Genomic DNA, 18,482 nt, shown 5'->3' on the forward strand with positions numbered 1-18,482 from the left:
CGCGGCGGAGCGCGGTGACTCACAGCCACAGGGCTCCCGGGCAGGCTTTTCTTGAGTGCCGTTATTAGCCGCTTACACAGGGTCATTAGCGCTGCAGCCCTGCGGTCTGGGACTGCTCAACGGGAGGCTCCCGCAGCCTGAGCGCTTCGCGGGGCGATCATCGGGCAAGGCGCTGACAGGACTCTGGCAGCAGCCGCCACCGCCCGCCCTCTCTCAGGGTGGTGCCGCCCCCCAGCACACGTGACCCGGCGGAGTGGGGAGGAGGGCAGAGGGAGGTAAGATGGCTGCCGCTGCCTGAGGGAAGTGAGGAGCTGTCGGTGCCGCTGCCTCCTGCTCAGTCTCCGGCTGATCGCGGGGAGCCGCCCGCAGGGGCCGAGTCCCTTTGGCTGTGGGGTGAGTGGCGAGAGGAAGACAGGAAGACAGCGCTGGCCAGGCGCGGAAGGGCAGCGGAAGGGCACAGGGGAGGGGGCGCTCCCCGCTGCCAAACAAAGGCCGCCGCGGGCCCCTCCTCACGGCCGCACCCGGCGCCCCCTTGCAGCCCGGAGGGCTCCCTGGGGGAGGGGAATTAACGATAGCAGGGCGCTGGTGGGCCTGGCCCCCTCCCGCCCCGGGAACAGCGGAGGTGCCCGGGCCGCTCCGGGCGGGCCAGCTTATGGCGCTACGGCGGCGAGGTGTGAGACGGATGACGGGGCCCTCTTGTAGGTGGTGGAGACGGGTTACCGGAGATAAAACGGCCCATGAGGTACCTCTGTCACGGCAGACTACCGCTGTCAGTACCGTCCCCGGAGGTGGGGGAGCCTCTTGTACCTCCTTTTGTTAACTTGTTCCTCTCCGTTTGTTAACTCGGAGAGGTAGATACGAGCTCGCCCCGTCAGGAAGGTTTGGCATCTAATTTCCAAGATAAAGAATCACAGGATGGTTGAGATAAGGGGTGACCTCCGGAGGTCATCTGGTCCAACCTGCCTGCTTAAGCAGCGCTACCAAGAGTAGGTTGTCCAAGACGGTGTCAGGATGGCTTTTGTGTATCTCCAAGGATGGAGAATGCACAACTTCCCTGGGCAGCTTGTGTCAGTGCTGGATCACCCTCACAGTGAAAAAGTGTTTCCTGATGTTAAACACCTTTTGTGTTTTGTTTTGTTACCATTGTCTTTGGTTCTGCGACTGGGTACCACTGAGAAAGTTGAGTAGCAAAGTCTCTTTAAAGGTAGGCTTTGCTGCTTCTCATATATGCCTAAAAATTGGATGGGAAAAGTGATTTCCTATATGCGACAAAGGAATGGTGGGGGGAATAATAGAGTAATATGTCTTTCTGGAAAAGTGTTTGTATCATGGGATTAATTACCTCCCCTCTCTCCTCCCCTCCCCCCCCCCCCCCATCAAAAAGTAAGGAAAGGGAAAATTTAAATGAAAGTTTATTTATTATATCAGAATTTGTAAAAAGCCCACATATTTGTGACTTGGATAGGCATTTATTCTTCTGCAATGGTGGTTATTTAAAATAACTTGGTTGTTTCAAAATTCAAATCCATGTGAAACTTTGTGCAACCACAGTTTATGAAATGTGGCCATATGCATTTGAAAATCTTTTAACAGGAATATCTCTATCACATAACTGACTTTTTTTCTGAGCTGAAAATACTCTCATAGTTGGATTTTTGCTGTAGAATTTGTCTGTGACTTAACAAACCCATGATTTTACAATGGAAAACCTGTTGGCTTTATGAGATGATGTGGAATTCTTTGTGATTGTGTCTGTTTTATATGGGTTTTGCCAAAATTGATTTATACTGGTTGGTATAATTTTTTAAAGAAGTTAATATTGGTACCTGTGTCTTTTTATTTTCTTGAACTGTTTAAAACCTGAAATAGTGTTTTGTAGGAGTAAGCATTTTGTACAGGAATTGTATTTTCTCACAGAATTCAGCTATTCTTAGTAGTGCCCTTTATATTGCTAATTTAAATAGTTTTATTTAAATCCTCTCTTAAAGGTAGACTAGTTTAACCTGATCAGGTTTAAATCTCATTGTCAGGTACTTCACAAACCCTTTTTTTAACTGATCTTTTAAACCAGGATAGAATATAGCTATATCTGATAGTTGCTATCAGATGACAGCAATGACTTATTTAAATATGTATTTGTGTCTTTCCAGTCTTTTAGATACAATCCCTAGTCTTCATTATTTTATTTACCAAAAAAACCTCTCCCTAGATAAACAATTAGAAATACAGAACTACAGTATTTGGAAGTGGCCATTGTCTTGAGTACATAGGGAGAAAAAGAATGACTTGTGTATCTTCATTTTCCTGTATTTTCTACTGTGTACTCTACTAATGGTTCCAACCATAGGTCCTCCTTTTTTTGCAAACGTTTTGTAGTTCTGGAGGCTATGGGCATCTCTATCTTTAGTTATTTGTTTGTGTCTTTTTATATTTTCCAATTTCGAATAATTTCCAATACAAAGTAACAAAAGTATAACTTATTACAATGTTTCTCATCTGGATAACAAGTGTGTCTAAATGAAGTAGAATCCATGTTCCCAAATAAATGAGAAGCTGAAAATCAGCATAAGGTCATTAGTCATAATGGAATTCAGGCCCTAGAGAAGTGGTGTGGGTGTAGGCTGCCTGTGGAAACTTGAAGATTTTATTTTTTTTCTGCCTCTGAGTCATAGAATAGTTAGGGTTGGAAAGAACCTTAAGACCATTTAGTTCCAACCCCCTGCCATGGGCAGGGACAACTCACCCTAGACCATCTCACCCAAGGTCTCTCCACCCTGGCCTTGAACACTGCCAGGGATGGAGCATTTACTACTTCTTCGGGCAACCTGTTCCAATGGCATAAATCAGTATTTTAGAGACTCATTTCAGCTGTTTTGAAAATTTGTTCTTTGAACAGAATCCTGCTTGACTCAGCCCCTATAGAAAGAACAACTAAAAATATTTACAGCTTCATGTGGTGCCTAACTTATGATCTCTTAACGTTTATGAAAGTATGTCCACTTAGCAAATGATGACAGTAAAGTGCCATAAAGAATGTGTAATGCTTGTATTAGCAAGACTCTTTGCAGTTTGAGTAAAGGTGATGTTCCAACGTGTTTTTTGTTTTTAAATGCCATCATAAAATATAAAAGTGTAAGAATATGAAACTGATTTATGTTAGTGTTTTATAATACAGTTTATATGTTCAATTCTTCTGCATTCTACAGGTGTTTTTTTTTTTTAATTCTTATTTGGAAAGATTACATTTCCAGTTCCTAGGGGCAAAATACTGCATGTTTCCATATCTGATTTGTACATGCTCAGATTTTAGCAGCACTGTAATTATTTCCTTTTACAGTTAACTGAAAGATCTGTCACAGAATTGCATGTTGGGAAGGTAGTAGCTTTTATATCTGGAAATAGAAGCGTGTTGAATAGAAGGTGGCAGTTTTTTCTTATGATAAAAAGTGCGAATTTCATGTCAATCACTATTACCTATAGAAAATGAAACAAGAAAAAATAGTCTTCTCAATAATGGTAGTGCCTGACCAGTTTTGATATTTATTTATAAATGATCACAGCTCATTTAAAAAAAATACTGGACAGGGCTATGAAAAAGATGGTAAATTGGGAAAACGGCGAGCAGTAATTAAAATTGTACAAGATTCTGAGTACAAATCTGCAGATTTGAGTTATCAGGACCTCTACAAGTCAGTATTGGTGCAGTTGAGAGAAACTAAGTTTTTGTAAATCAGCAGATTTTTGCAGTCTTTCCAAAACAGTGATAACATGTGCTTCAGCTCAGGATTTGAGAGCCTTACACAAACATGTTAATCCTTGTACAAGTATTACCTTCACCTGAGCATTTGTACTTTAAAAATGTCTTTTTGTAGTTCTTAGTATGGTATTAGTCTTATAAAATACCAAAATTTGCTGCCTGCGGGCATTGTGAGATTTCCAAGCTTTAAAGTTTGGAGTGTGAATGGAGCTGGTTCATGGTCTTGGAATAAGCTTGCTTTGGCTGGAGAAAAAATAGCAGCATTATTCCTTAGTGGAAAAGGGATCAGTTTCCAAATGGGCTCCTGGTTTTAACTGGAAGTTTTGTTACAGGTTGTGAAAATACCTCTGCTGTGTCAAAGCACAAGGTTAATTGAGTAGTTAAATACTCTATTGGATACTCTTGAATGGGATCTGACTTGCAGTAGATTCGTAAAATTGGGCAGTGATTAAGTTCTCATCCTTTATTTTTTACAGGGTAAGCAATTGAGGGTTTTTTTGTGCTTTTGTTTGATGGTAGTTTGGGTTAGGGTGTCTATTTTGAATATATATCTTTCAGGAGCTTTTTCCATTGGAGGGGCCAGAGTAGTTATTAACCTAGCTAGAGAATGTAGCTCAGAGTCTTGTTTCAAAGCCTTTATGATAATTTAAAAGAAATCTTAAGCATTGGAAGAAATCACACCTTAGTGTCCAGCACCCATATGGACTTGGAGTACAGTGCTTAATTTTCATAACAACATGAATCTTATTTCCTAAAAGAGGACTGTGGCTATGCTCAATTTATATTGGCTCACTGTTGTATGTGAGAATACCAAGAGCAAACTTCAGCCTAATTTTAGGCATGTGAAGGGGGCCTACAAGGATGCCAGAGAAGGACTCTTCATCAAGGGACTGTAGTGATAGGAAAAGAGTAATGTGTTTAAACTTGAATAGGGGAAGTTCAGGTTAGATATAAGAAGTTTTTTTACCGTGAGGATGGTGAGGTACTGGAATGGGTTGTCCAAAGAAGTGATAAATGCTCCATCCCTGGCAGTGTTCAAGGTCAGGCTGGACAGAGCCATGGGCTATTGGTCTAGTGTGAGGCATCTCTGCCCATGACAGGGGGGCTGGAACTAAATGATCTTAAGGTCCTTTCCGACCCAAACTGTTCTGTGATTCTTGGTGAGGAATAATAAGTAAAGCTTCCAAACAGCACAAACCTTTTGTATATATATTAGTTCACAGGGTGGTGGTTTTTCGTTCTGTTTTTGCTTGTTTTTTAGTTTATGGTGCAGGGGAAGTACCTTGTTGTTTTTTTTCTGCCCCTGGTTTATGTAAGGATGAGAAGATTACTAGTGCATCCATTAGTTTGGTGAACTCAGATTTCATTTTAAATGGAAATTTATTTTGCTGACTCCCCAAACAGTGCTTTCCTAAGGCCTTCCAATGATGTTAATTTTTTGATGGTTTTAAGAAGCTAGCTTGAAAAGTGGCAAATGAAAGCATGGGGATAAAAAATTTAAAAATTATTTTATTTGATTTTGTTTTGCTTGTTTTTGTAAAATAAGACTTTAATTTGAAGAAGGGGTTATTATGTGACAGTGAAGCATAAGGGATAAAAAATATTAATGTACTTGTAGATGGTTCACCCCTACAAAGCTTTTATAATTTTTAAAATTAATATTATTGAGCGTGTAAATGCAGCTCTAAATGTGTTCTTTAGCATCAGGTATTTTGCTTTTAGTCAAAGGTTTAAATTGCCTCTAAGAATTAGATCTGCATTAAGGCGGAAGTTTGTGCTGTCTTAATAACTGGGAGTTCATGCAGTAAGTTCTAAGGCAGGATACTTATCTACAGTGCAGCAGGGCTGCCTTTTCCTCTTTAATATAGGACAGTTGGGAACATCAAGGGAAAAATCTTCTTTTGTGGAAGCAACACTGAATACTTTTTTCCTTTTCACGCTAGCTAAGAATTAATTGATAGCAACCATAGAGTATTAACTCAGTGAGACACTAGTCATGTTTGGCTGATGTTTTTTAATATGGTTTCAAATTTAGTATTTGGGATGGAAAATATCAAGAAGATTTAAGGTACATCTACAGGAGATAAGCTGGAACACTTCACAGGGAAATCAGAAAATGCCTGTGGTATCAGTGGAGCTAGTGGCAAAGTCAGTTTTATGATTTTCTGTCAAAATATATGCAAAATGATGGAATGCAGGTGCCTACATGTGAATAATATCATTTTAGGTGCCCAAGAATATGTGAGATATCGGCACAGGGCTGTAAGATACTGGTGCAGGCCATGATAGAGGCAGACTATTTTGGACTGGCAGCTGGGTGCCAGGCAAGATGCTGACTTTTCTGGTATTTTTGTATCTGAAATGGCAGTAAGAGCCTGTATGTGGGCACTTGAGTCACTATAATCATTGCTTGTTTTCAACCTTTATTTTTTCAGTAGGAGGAAGAGCTAATTCAGAGGTTGCAAACTCAAAAAACAACCAGCTAAACCACACCAAAAAAGAAAGACAATTATATGATACCACTGTAGTATTGCTCACCCCACTCTGTGTGATGGTACTTTAACTGCATGGTGAATGCGACAGGCCTTTTGTGTTTAGTGTATTTATAACTTTTTTGTGGGAGAGACTGGCAATTTGTGCAGTGCCCAGTATAACTGTTGCTGGGCTTTGTATGGCAAATCTACTTTTTTGATTTTAGGTTTGATTTTTAAATAACGTCTGAATGATAAGATTTGATTTGTGTATTTTTACATGGTATGTGGACATTTGGAATATGGGAATTTCAGATGCCTTAAGTCCTCTTTGGAATTTGTCGCTTAAACTACAACCTGGATTTTGAGCCTAAATTTAACAGTAGGAGTCATGATTACTCCGTCTGTTCTCCCTCTCATGTTTTTCTGCTTGCAGATCTAAAGTACATAGATAATTGTTTCTTTTGTCACTAGACATTCATGTGTGCCTGTAGTTATACGTGTACCCAGAGCTGCTGGCATCTTAAATGACCTGGGCTTGTTGGCTTCTTTGCAGGCACGTTTATGAGCAAGACATTTTTACGTGTGGGTCAGTCTGATGGCTGTGGTGCTACAGAAGTGTTCAAGGCCAGGCTGGGTGGGGCTTACAGCAACCTGGTCTAGTGGAAGGTGTCCCTGCCCATGGGGGAGTGGTGGGTAGATGATCTTTAAGGTCTCTTTCAGCCTAAGCCATTTTATGATTCTATGACAAGTGAGGGCAGGTTGTGTCTAGCATAGCCTGACAATAGTGTCTTTGTCTCAATATGCTTACTTGCTAAAGAAGGAAGGCTGGTGGAGCTAGGTTGTTTGGTTTATATACCTGAATCTGCAGCCAATTACTCTGTGCTAAGCATAGTGAGCTTCCTGCTCACTTCTTGTCTGATTTGGGTTAATGTACCACTTCAGTTGGGAGTGCACAAAAATTCACTGGCTGCTTTTATGTGAGAATAAAGGTTAGAGCGTTTGCCTGGGAAACTGGTCTTTGGCTTCTTCCTGGTAAAGAGTAGCCTCTCCAGTGGACTTTAGCTAACACTAAACTGAATATTTTCATCTGCTGTTACATTGCTGTCACACAAGAAAAAGCCAGAGACAGAGCAATCATGTTGTCCACTGGTGACGAGAAAGGTGGTGAGGGGTAGGTGTAGTCCTGTGTTTAGCCACACAACTTGTTCTTCATCCAATAAAACTTAATTTAGGTGCAGTGCATAATTCAGCTGCTGGAGCAATATGTGTATAAGTTTGGTGCAACAATACTTCTGGTTCTCTGAATTTACTAGCCCACAGCTTTTTAGGAAGTCTTAAATGGTTCTTAGTGATCTGCCTTAACCAAGAAAAAAATTTCCTGTCTTACATATTAGACATTAAAATTATAAAACAAGTCAACAGAAGCTATGTTAATTTTGATTGACAAGTTAACACTGTGCCATCACATGTAGGCATGTCTGGGCAAAGCTGGTGATAACTGATTTAATAAATGGTGTTTCTCAGAGTTCCATATGGCTGCAATTTAGGTATTTCACTGTATTTCATAATGCTGAATAGTTTCAATGTTCTGCTTATGTGCAGAAAGGGTAAGGGTTATATTGTAAATAACCAGCATATATATAAAGTATGTAACATACAGATATTCCTATAGTATTATATATGCAGAAAAAAAATGCAAATGAAAGACTACTGTGCATTCCTTCAAAATGCTTATTTGGATAAGATCTAAAAATTAGAATAATTCCTCTATTTTTCTAAGGGCTAGAAAGATTCAACAATTTCCTTTTCATTGAAATTTACTACATTTCAGTGCACATGTCTCCAGAGTGTTCTGTTAAGAAGAATGACAGGTGTTCCTACCCAGCCAGTAATTTATGGGCATGTACAATTCATGCTTCCTAATGTCAGAGTTAACTCACAGCCTTTACTTATGCTTTTTTTTTTCCCCTCCTTTCCTAAATACAGATAAGCTTTGTTACAGGAGTGTTTTACATACTGTATGAAGATGGCAAGTCTGATGAGTCAGAGCCTGTTGACCTATGTAGAAGAAGGAAATGTCCCTGCTCTGAAAGCACTTCTTGAGAAGTGCAGGGATGTGGATGAGAGAAATGAGGTAAGACCATTTTTTGAAAGGGTGGTTTCGTATTGCAGCTTGTGTTTACAAAATGAATTTGTGAGATAACACTGGTCACTTAATATGCAAATTCCAGTTTTATTTTCAAGTGATTGCTAACTTTTGTGTAGACTGAACACCTTGTTCAGTCTCTGTCAGCACCTCAGCATCTTTCATTGTATTGTTTTTCTGAGTTGTTTTCTGAGCTGGAAAATGTGACTTCATCCTTACTTTGAGTGGAGATTATACCTGTATTTCTGTGGCTAGGAATTGTTTCATAGTTCACAGATCTAGCTGAATGTACTTTATTGCTCTGCCTATTTTGGGATGAAACCTGCAATGACTACAACTCGTTCCCCACATCCTGGTTTCCAGGCAAGATAAACTATTATACAGTCCAAATAGGAGCATATGTGGCAATTCATTCCAGGCAGATGCTCATCTTAATTAAAAGATATGTATCCAAAAAGTCTGGATGTAACCAGGAGGATTAAATGACTTTACCAGGATTACACAGGAAGTCTTGATACACAGTAGGGAGTTTAAATGTGAATTATTCAGAATCTTCAGGTAGTGCAGTAATCGTTAGCTTGTGCTTTGTTATCTGGTTTAGTATGTTTTGGGCATATCACCACAAGCAATTTAAGCAGATGAACTGTGGATTCGTTTATACTGCACTAAAGATTCCTGAGAGGAATCTTGTGAGGTTTGATTCATGCAAATGTCTGTTGCTAGTGACTGTTTACATTGTTTTGCATGACATTTAAAGTTCAGGTTATCTTGATGCATTATTAAGTCTTCTGTGTATTTACAAGTAACTTTAGGTGATTTAAGTGTTTTATCTTCTGCAATAGATTTTCTGGTTTGTAAGTGTCTGGACTTCTCTTTCATCTGGATGTAGAGCTTGTTATTAATTTTTACTTTAGTTCTGTTGTCCTAAATAATGTTGGAGAGCTGTACCCTTGTCAATTTATGTGGCATATTCAGAAAATCACATTTATAGAAGAAGTCAGGATAGAAAGGACCTCTGGAGGTCACTGGATGCAGTCTCCTAATTGCAGGACTAGCTTCATTGGTACATCAGGTTGCTCAGAGACTTAACAAGCAAAATTTGAAAGTCCTCAAAAGGATGGAGAACTTGCAGCCTCTCTGGGCAATAGTGCTTAGCCACTCTTTGTTTAAAAACGTGTTCCTTATGCTTTATTGGAATACCCCTTGCTGCATCTTGTGGCTGCTGCTTCTTGTTTTCTTGTATATGTCTGAGAATAATCTGCCTTTTCTTCTAAGATTCTCCTTCTTTCCAGGTAGTCTGAGACTGATACTGGTGCCCCTTCCTCTTTTGCTTTCCAGACTGAACAAATCCAGCTCTCACTTTCTGCTTGCATGTCTTGTGCTCCAGTCTCTCAACCATGTCATCTGAGTGACCCTGTTGCTGGACTCTCCAGATACCTCTGATGTTGAGAGTCTCTCTATTGGGACACCTAAACAGTGGATTCAGCCTCACCAGTACTGAGTAGAGGGCTAGTTCTGCTATTGCTAAGGCAGCCTGGGATTTGATTTGCCTTTGTTGCTGCAGGGGCTCACTTCTAACTCATGGCCCTCTTGTCCATTGGGACCTCAGGCCTGTTTCTGCAGTTCCCTTCAGACAGTCAGTTCCTAGTCAGTACTGCTGCATGGGATCAGTCTGGTCCAGTCTCTGCATTTGCCTTTGTTGAACTGCAGGAGGGTTGTCAGCCCAGTTCCCTAGCGCATTGAACTTCCTCTGAATGCATCCCTGCCCTCTGGCCTATCAGCTGCTCACCATAGCTTGGGGTAGTTGTAAACTTGCTTAGAGCACTTTCTGTCTCATGGTTCTGGTTGTTGATGAAGTTGCTATAATGTTAGCCCCAAATCAAACTGTCCCAACTGGGCACCAGTTACTGTCAACAGTTGACCCTTAACCACTGAGTCTGACAGTGCAGGCAGAGTTTTTACTCCCCTTGTAGTGTGTGGAAGACTGGCTTTCCAATTCATCTGTTTTTGTTGGTTTTTGTTTTTTTTAAATAAGTCTTGGAAAATGCATGTTCTGTTGCATTATTTTTTTTTAACTGCATAGGATAGAAAGAATATTTTTTTGAAAGAAGTATCTTGGAAAGAATGATGCACAGAAAAGAATGATGTGTACTACTCAAAACCAGAATGCATCATGCAAATGTGAAATCAATGCAGATAATTTAGCCTTACTGTAGTTATTAGATCTAGTGCAACTTTTCCTTTGTTGTCGGCACATTCATTTAATGCTGTGTACGTGCATATGCTGAGGTGTTTATAATGGGAGGATTTTCAGTTTCGGATCAGACACATGAACCTCACCAGCTGGCAAGCAGTCTATCTGAAAAGAGTAATAATCTGTTCCCTCTGCTGGTAATTCTTATTGAATATCCAAAATCAGCCAGGTAGACTGTGTTGACTTTATCAAGTCTCACTGCTTTCACCTTCTTTTCTAAATTTTTCTTCTCTTATTGATGGGACTAAGTGCACTCCTGGTTTTCAGTAACTGCATTTTTTGCAGAGATCATTTCCCTGATACCTTTCATATTTTTTTTTCAATCTTCTGACATATTGCATTGGAGACATGTATGGTTTGCATCAGTTTTAAACCTGGGTTAGGGACAGACTGTTCGTACATTTTAATGACAGGAGTATTGTTCAAGTACTAGCTCTTCATTGGAATTCAGTGGCATTGAGTGCATTTCTCTTTCTAGTTTAGACCTGCCAAAATGTCTTCTTGGCTAAAAACAAAATACCAAACCAGGAATACCAGTGGAGTAGGTCTAAAAAGATTGCTGGCGCTCAAGCCAAGGTTTGCTAGTGCCAGGACCTCCCAGGCTGCAGTGACTTATCCAATGGTATGATCACCCACATTGTAACCAGCTCTTTATATCTTGACTATGATCAGCTTCCAGGAAAACTGGGATGTTCCGGTCAATTTGTGTATGGATGGTTTGGTTGGATTAAGACCAACAATTTCAGTTATGTGGAGCATGTCTCAGTCTTTCTGCCTTTGTCCTGTGTGTTCTTTCCCCTGTGCATATTCTTCTCTTATACCAGATACATTGATTACCTAACAACTGATTATAGATGCTTGCCTTGTGTGATACACTTTGATCCTAACAGCTTCCAGTTTTCTTTGATGTGCCTTTCTTCCTGCTCTTCTGCTCTTGATACTGAAGTACCTTCTGCATCTTCTCTTCTGAATCTTCTGTTCTCTCACAGATTGCAAGAGAGAGCTAATCTGTAAGAAAACACCACTGAGCGACTTCCTTAAAAATATACAGGTCTGACCCTTTGTAATTTGGTATTCCAATACTCAGGCTTAGCTGTGATGTACAGATACACAGTACTTGATGTGCTTGTGAGAAGTATGAGCATTTAGTTGTTGTGGAGTGTCTAGACTCTTGAGCAGCTTTTGAAAATTAATGTGGATGTCACAAGTACAGTAATTATCTTTTGTTTCTGTGTTGGTGAAATCTTCATGATTGGCTAAAACATCGAATCTGTATTTGAGCATCTTCTAGCAAAAAGGAAAGGATGTTTTCAGTACCCCTATAGAAAAGTTTTAGCTTTGTCTCAGGAATACCAGAGACAGTCTACAACTGTGTGATACTTCTTGCAGGAAGGGATCATTTTCCCATTCACAACCTCCTCTTGCCCAGAGATACTTTTGTTTGGTTTGTGTTATCCAGCTGTGGAAGATGATCACAGTGATAACAATAATAGCTGTTCAGAAGGAGGTAAGAAGAATGCTCATGCTAAAATAGGGAATTTTGTATGTATTTCTAAAGCACTGCTCGAAAGAGACCTCTGGAGATTATCTAGTCCCGTGTTCTGAGGTAAGTTGCTTGGAACCAGCTGGAATTGGCTGTGTCCAGCACAGGGCAGTCCTAGCCTCTCTTCACAGAGACCTGGTGCAGCTACCCCAATACTGAAACCTGGACACCTGCACAGTATGTTGGGGCAGAGGGGAACCTTGTACTCTAGCCTGTCAGGATCTCTCTTGGTGGCAGCACAAGCATATGGTGTATCACCCATTCCTCGCAGCTGTATTTTGGCTGCAAAGGTGCGGAGGGTACACTTTGTCCCACTGACCAGGCCCGTAAAGGGCTTGAACAGGACTCCAGTGTTGACTCCTGTAGTACTGGGCTACTAACTGGTCTCCAGCAGGTCACTGTGCCACTGATTACAGCCCTCTGAGCCTTGCAGTTCAGCCAGGTTCAGTCCACCTCACTGTCCATTTATCAAGTCTGTACTTCATTAGTTGTCTGTGTGGATGCTGGGGGAGAGAGTTTGTAAATCTTTGCTAGAGATGGGATAAACAGTGTCTCAGCTCTTGGTCTACCAAGCCAATGATGTCATCACAGAAGGCAGCCAGATTGGTCAGGCATTATTTTCCAAATCACTTGGCATGTATCTTTGCAAAATACTAATTTGCATATAAAGAACTTGTTTTAAAGAGCAGAAGTTATGACTTGTCTCTTTTCCAAAGAGAGCTGTTCTCTGTTTTTGTTTTTGTTTTTTTTTTTTAATGACTAGACCTAAGTACTGCTATACTTTAGGTGCTAAAAGCAAAGGTATCATTTTGAACACAGAGCAGTTGTATCTCAGAAGTTTGCTGGCACAGAAAGAGGCTGATGTAAGGGTGAGAGATTCTGACGGACTTTTAAAACAGCATTGAAAGCAAATAAAATAGCTTTTCTGTCTTTCATCTTCCTTGGAGGGAAGGAATGCACTGATAGGGACCTTGACATGCTTTTGAGGTGGGCTGATGCCGACCTTATGAAGTTTAACCATGCCAAGTGCAAGGTCCCACACCTGGGTCGGAGCAATCCCAGGCACAGCTACAGGTTGGGCAGAGAAGAGAATCAGAGGAGCCCTGTGGAGAAGGACTTGTGGATGTTGGTTGCATAGTTTATCCACTGAGTGGTCCACCTATCAAATTGATGTCTCTCCAATTTAGAGACAAGGATGTCATGTGGGACAGTATTGAACGCTTTGCACAAGTCCAGGTAGATGACATCAGCTGCTCTACCCCGTCCATCAGTTCTATAGCCCCATCATAGAAGGCCACCAGATTGTTCAGGCAGGATGCATCATTTGCATCTCTTCCCAATGCATCACTTTTTCTATCATTTTTGTTTCAGAATGGCCAGACTCCACTCATGTTGGCTGCTGAGCAAGGCAATTTAGAAATTGTCCAGGAGCTTCTCAAGAAGGGAGCTAATTGCAACTTGGAAGATGCAGTAAGTATTAGTGCTTTATGTGATGGTACCTAACAGCAGAGGAAGAAGAAATTTCACGAAGCACACAAAGAAAAGGAGCTTAGTTTAGTGTTAAGGGGAGAGGAAAGAAAGAAGATAGAAAATGATGATGTATAAGAGAAATTTTATCCAAAATTTTTTGGCTGTGTATTTCTCTCATTTGATTCCTCATAAAGAATCAGCATATTTAAGATACTTTAAATGTCTGAGGGTCTCTGCTAAATGTGAATGCTGCTGCTGTTTCTTCTGGGAAATTAGTACTAGAGAGCTACAGTTAGATATAGGGTTACGGTTAAGATTGGCAGTAGTTGATATAAAAATACAGGCAGAATAGAGAAATACAGCATCATAGATGAGGTTCAAGTGACTTTACTCATCTCGGTGATGTTGTGGTATGTTGGGATTTTTTTTTTCCTCTCTCGGTTTTTCTGTTTTTCAATAAATACTAAGGAAGAATTTAGGTTAAATGATTATTTCAGCTGAAAGCCAGAACAGTTGCAGAGAAGGATTCCAAATTTATGCATTGTCTTCCTGCTGTTGAGGAGGATGTTGACTCTAAATGAAAGATGCCCAGAAAGGGTGACTAGAACAGAGGTGTTGTTAAAAAGTTTTCAAAGGTCTGTATGTTTCAGTGAAGAGTGAGAGATAGGAAAAGGGTGTTGCTTGGTTTATTTTTTCTTCTACACTTAGTTTAATTGTAGCACTGTGGACATCCAGGAAAACCCTTAGTTAAACAAAACAAATGAAAATACCCCCAACACAAACCCACAAAAGAAACTAAAAATGCAATCAGACAAAAAAGTCTCTTTTTTCAGACATTTTATTACATTTGCTGTAGATGTTATGGTTCCTATACTTACAGGAAGAACAGTTCCCACATAAACTTTTGATTTATTTATATATGCATACCACATAAAACAGTAGTCCACTGCTGGTGGACATGGTGAACATGGTTGGAGCAGTGAATGGATGGTAAATGTAATGCAAGAGGAAGCATATCTCCTGAAGTCAGAAAGCTAAGAAGCTGTGCTCCAAATTCCCTGCATATTAGCCCCTTAGGTGATGTTACCTACTGTATGTGGAGAAAGACCACCACCATTTTTTGTGGTCTTGGTTGCCATCTCTTCCTGACCCAGCAGTTCTTAATGTTTTGACCTCATTCTCTGTAGGTGTTGCTTCCTTCATAAAATTTTTAGGTTAACCTGCAGTGAACTGAAATGTGGAAAGTGGTGGGTAAGAAAGAAGATAATTGGGAGATTTGGAGTAGCTGTTAGTTTGTATTTTCATGTATTTAACTGGCAGGTAACCTATGAATTTATTACTTTTTTTTTCTCCTAAAGGGCAGCTTTTTTAAGGGGTTGTGTATTTACTGTTGTAGGTTAAACAGTAATTGTATTGTTATATTGAATATCACTTAAAAATGTGTTTTCTTTTTTCTAGGATAACTGGACAGCTCTTATTTCAGCAGCTAAAGAAGGACATACAGCTATTGTAGCAGAACTACTTGATCATAATGTCAACTTGGAGCATCGGGATTTGGTATGTCTTGTCCTAGTGTAAAAATTGAAGTTTTTAGTAAGAACAGTGATTTTGAGAATTGTTAATTTTCAGTTCTGTAAGACAAAGATCTTTTATTCTTAAGTTGTGTACTCAGTGCGGTTAAAATGGAAAAGAATATATATTTAGATGGTTTTTCTACAGCTTTAAAGTAGTTGCTTTAGTATTAATGATGACAGCTTGTTTTATAGGGGTACTTTGTTCTTCTTAATTTGCTTTGGAAAAAACTAACCTGAAGAACAGTTTGATTTTTGTCTGTGTTTTGGGGGAGAGTAGCGGGGTTGGTCTGTTGATGTTTTTATTTGGTAGTGTGCCTTTTCTTAATTTTTTTGTAAAATAGATGTTACATTTTCCCAGAAGATAACGTGTCCATATTTGCTTTTTCTCTGAACAAGCCATGATTATCCATAGAGCAGTCTGTGTTCTCAACATTCTGGAATTTGTTTTAATTCATCTTGCTGATTTTTTTTTATGGGAAAGTAGGTGGTAGTGAGGTTTACCAAAAGAATTACAGAAGTTGCTTATGTGATTGGAAGGTTAGATGCCTCTGAGAAGCTGTAGGCTTGTCTTCATTGACCAAAGAGGAAATTAGGTACTGCGAAGACCAATATTTGGCTTAAGAGTGTGGAAAACTACAAGGGGAGAGTACAAGTGCATCTTTTAATGGAAGTTCCACTCTGAAGGCTGAAGGCATCTTGACATATCCTACTAATCTACAATTTCGTAAGAGTAACATTAAGCACATCTACATGGTCGGTGATTGATTTCTAGGCTTCTGTCAAAGAGGATTTTTTTTAGCTCTCCAAAAGTGTATTACAAAGAAATAAAAATTGTGCTTACATTTATCAGAAGCATGTTTTAAAAATGTTAGTTTAAAATTTATTTTGGTTACCTGACCTGTCACATGCCTTAAGTAGTGAATCCTTGTTGTATGCTGCTTTACAAACTTAAATGCATACACCAATGCAGTTTGAAATTAGTTGCTCTTAATACTCCCTTAAGAGGACGCATGATTTGCTTCTTCATGGAAAAGAACCAACTCATTAGATAACTGCTTTCTGAGGGCCAGCTGTCTGTTACACAAATCAAAAGGAAACCCTCCATGTTAATTGTTTTGGATTCTAGATTTCTTTTTGTTTTGTTTTTTGTTTTGTTTTTTTTTTCTTTGTTTGATTATCCGTTTCTGTGCACTTCAAGTCTGAACTGAGTGTTTACAGCAAATTCAGGAACATTCGGGACATGATATTCTCCCAATTTTTGCAACAGCAGAAAATCAGTGCTTTCCTATGTGTGCTTACTATTTATCCTACGTAAGTAGTGTTACAAGGTTGTGTAGTTAGTCCTTACTGTGTTTTGGACTTGCAAAATGTCTTAGGACAAATACAAAAATGAAGTAAGAATCACTAATCAGGTTTCTAAAGAGTATTTTTCAGTTTTTACATTTCTTTGAATTGTGTTTGCCAGGGAGGATGGACTGCCCTGATGTGGGCATCATATAAAGGCCGTACTGAAGTAGCTAAACTGCTGCTTGAGAAAGGAGCAAATCCAAACATCACGGGAATGGTAAGTTTTAGTCTTAAACACCACCTCATCCCAAGTTCTTAAAGTCCTGAATTGCACATTCATCTTATTATCTTGCTTAAACATTTTTCTTTTTTTTTTTGCAATGGAACATTAATCACTATTTATAAAGGGCTTGCTTTAGTATCCTGCATGACAGCTGCTTTTTGCTTTTAATCTTATTTTTTTTAATTAAAGCAGGTGACTGTAGAGCTCATAATAAGATTCAAATTAGCAGGAGAGGAAATAATAGAAAAATAGCGTATCTAATGCTACTTGAATCACAATTTTTATTTTTCTGCATCTATGGATGCTAATAGAGTAACTAATATGCACAACTTGGAAACAATATCTTGTTTAATTATTCATAATAGTTATCAAGTGGCCTTATAAATATTTACCATACACATGAAAAAGAATTAAAAACCTATGATTTTGAGATTTATTTTATTTTTCTGTAAAGTAGGAGCATGTTTAAGCTTCAATGAACAATTTGTTTATACTGTCAGCTCTGTAGTATTTGAGGTTACAGCGAACAGTTAACAAAGAACACTAGTGACTTACTTACCTTTATGATTGTTGATTTCATCTGGTTTGCATGTGCAGTTTTTGCATGTGTCACATGATTGATCTGCTGTCCTGATTACTCGGAATGTTGCATAGCTTTCTGTTGTGGATTCTTACGTTACAATTGTTTATATTAACAGGCGGATGTGAATTCTTAAACCTTGTTTAAGGAGTTATAAACCAAAATTGATTCCAAAGAGTAGACGTTTTCCTAAATATCATCTCAACAATGTACTCAGCAACAATTATTGAAATGTAGTTAGATTTATTTCCGTATATTCCTTCTTCTCTGAGTTTATTGTCTCTTGAAGCATTGTGATTGATATTATTAATGAAAAATAATTAAGGGTAATTTTATTTCATGTGGGGTCTTTCGGTTTTGTTTTTAATTCTAAGCAATACAGCGTTTATCCAATTATTTGGGCAGCAGGACGGGGCCACTCAGAAATAGTACATCTCTTACTGCAACATGGAGCTAAAGTGAACTGCTCTGACAAAGTAAGTTACATTTGTATCATATTTTATTTCATTAATGCTTGATACACTCCTTGTAAAAGTACATTTTATTAAAACCCTAGAAGTCTAAGAGTTTTTGACTGGAAAAACATCCACTGGTACATTTTGCTTATGAGATTAGAATTAGTGTGCTAGAGTAAGTCACTGTACTTGCAAGAAGTTTTTCCATAGTATGCTGAAGGTGTTTCTTGCAGTGGAGCATATTTCTCTTTTCTAAGCTGTTGGAAGTCTTGCTATCCAAGGTTGCATAGGAAAACAATTCTTATAGCCTTAATCTGCAAAGAAAAAGTCAAAATGGCTTTTCAAATGCCTGTGTTAATTCATGAAACCAAATTATGTATATGTAAAAACTAAAGCAATAAAGTATAGGGTAAATACTAGATTCTGGGGGATACTAAATATAGAGTGCTATATGATAAAATGTTATAATTTTTTTTTTTTTCAGTATGGAACCACCCCACTTGTTTGGGCAGCGAGGAAGGGTCATTTGGAGTGTGTGAAATACTTACTGCAGATGGGAGCTGATGTTGATCAAGAAGGAGCTGTAAGTAACTTGTTTTTCCAGTGGTTAAGGTGTGGGTACATACATCTGTGTGTCCTATTTTATCTTATAATACAAA

The 18,482-nt window shown here is 39.2% G+C and overlaps 1 protein-coding gene across 2 annotated transcripts in view; it reads left to right on the forward strand.

The window, feature by feature from the left end:
- The first annotated feature begins 264 nt into the window (after nt 1–264).
- KIDINS220 (kinase D interacting substrate 220) overlaps nt 265–18,482 on the forward strand; it is a 74,854-nt gene continuing 56,636 nt past the window's right edge. For both annotated transcript variants that reach the window (XM_031052662.2, XM_031052663.2), the window contains exons 1-7: nt 265–393; nt 8,218–8,365; nt 13,546–13,644; nt 15,103–15,201; nt 16,684–16,782; nt 17,743–17,844; nt 18,308–18,406. In XM_031052662.2, coding sequence (XP_030908522.2) covers nt 8,252–8,365; nt 13,546–13,644; nt 15,103–15,201; nt 16,684–16,782; nt 17,743–17,844; nt 18,308–18,406 — 612 coding nt within the window. In that variant the 5' untranslated portion in view covers nt 265–393; nt 8,218–8,251. The remainder of the gene's footprint in view (nt 394–8,217; nt 8,366–13,545; nt 13,645–15,102; nt 15,202–16,683; nt 16,783–17,742; nt 17,845–18,307; nt 18,407–18,482) is intronic.

The sequence above is a fragment of the Melopsittacus undulatus genome, chromosome 3 (genome assembly GCF_012275295.1).
Source record: "Melopsittacus undulatus isolate bMelUnd1 chromosome 3, bMelUnd1.mat.Z, whole genome shotgun sequence".
Lineage (NCBI taxonomy): Eukaryota > Metazoa > Chordata > Aves > Psittaciformes > Psittaculidae > Melopsittacus > Melopsittacus undulatus.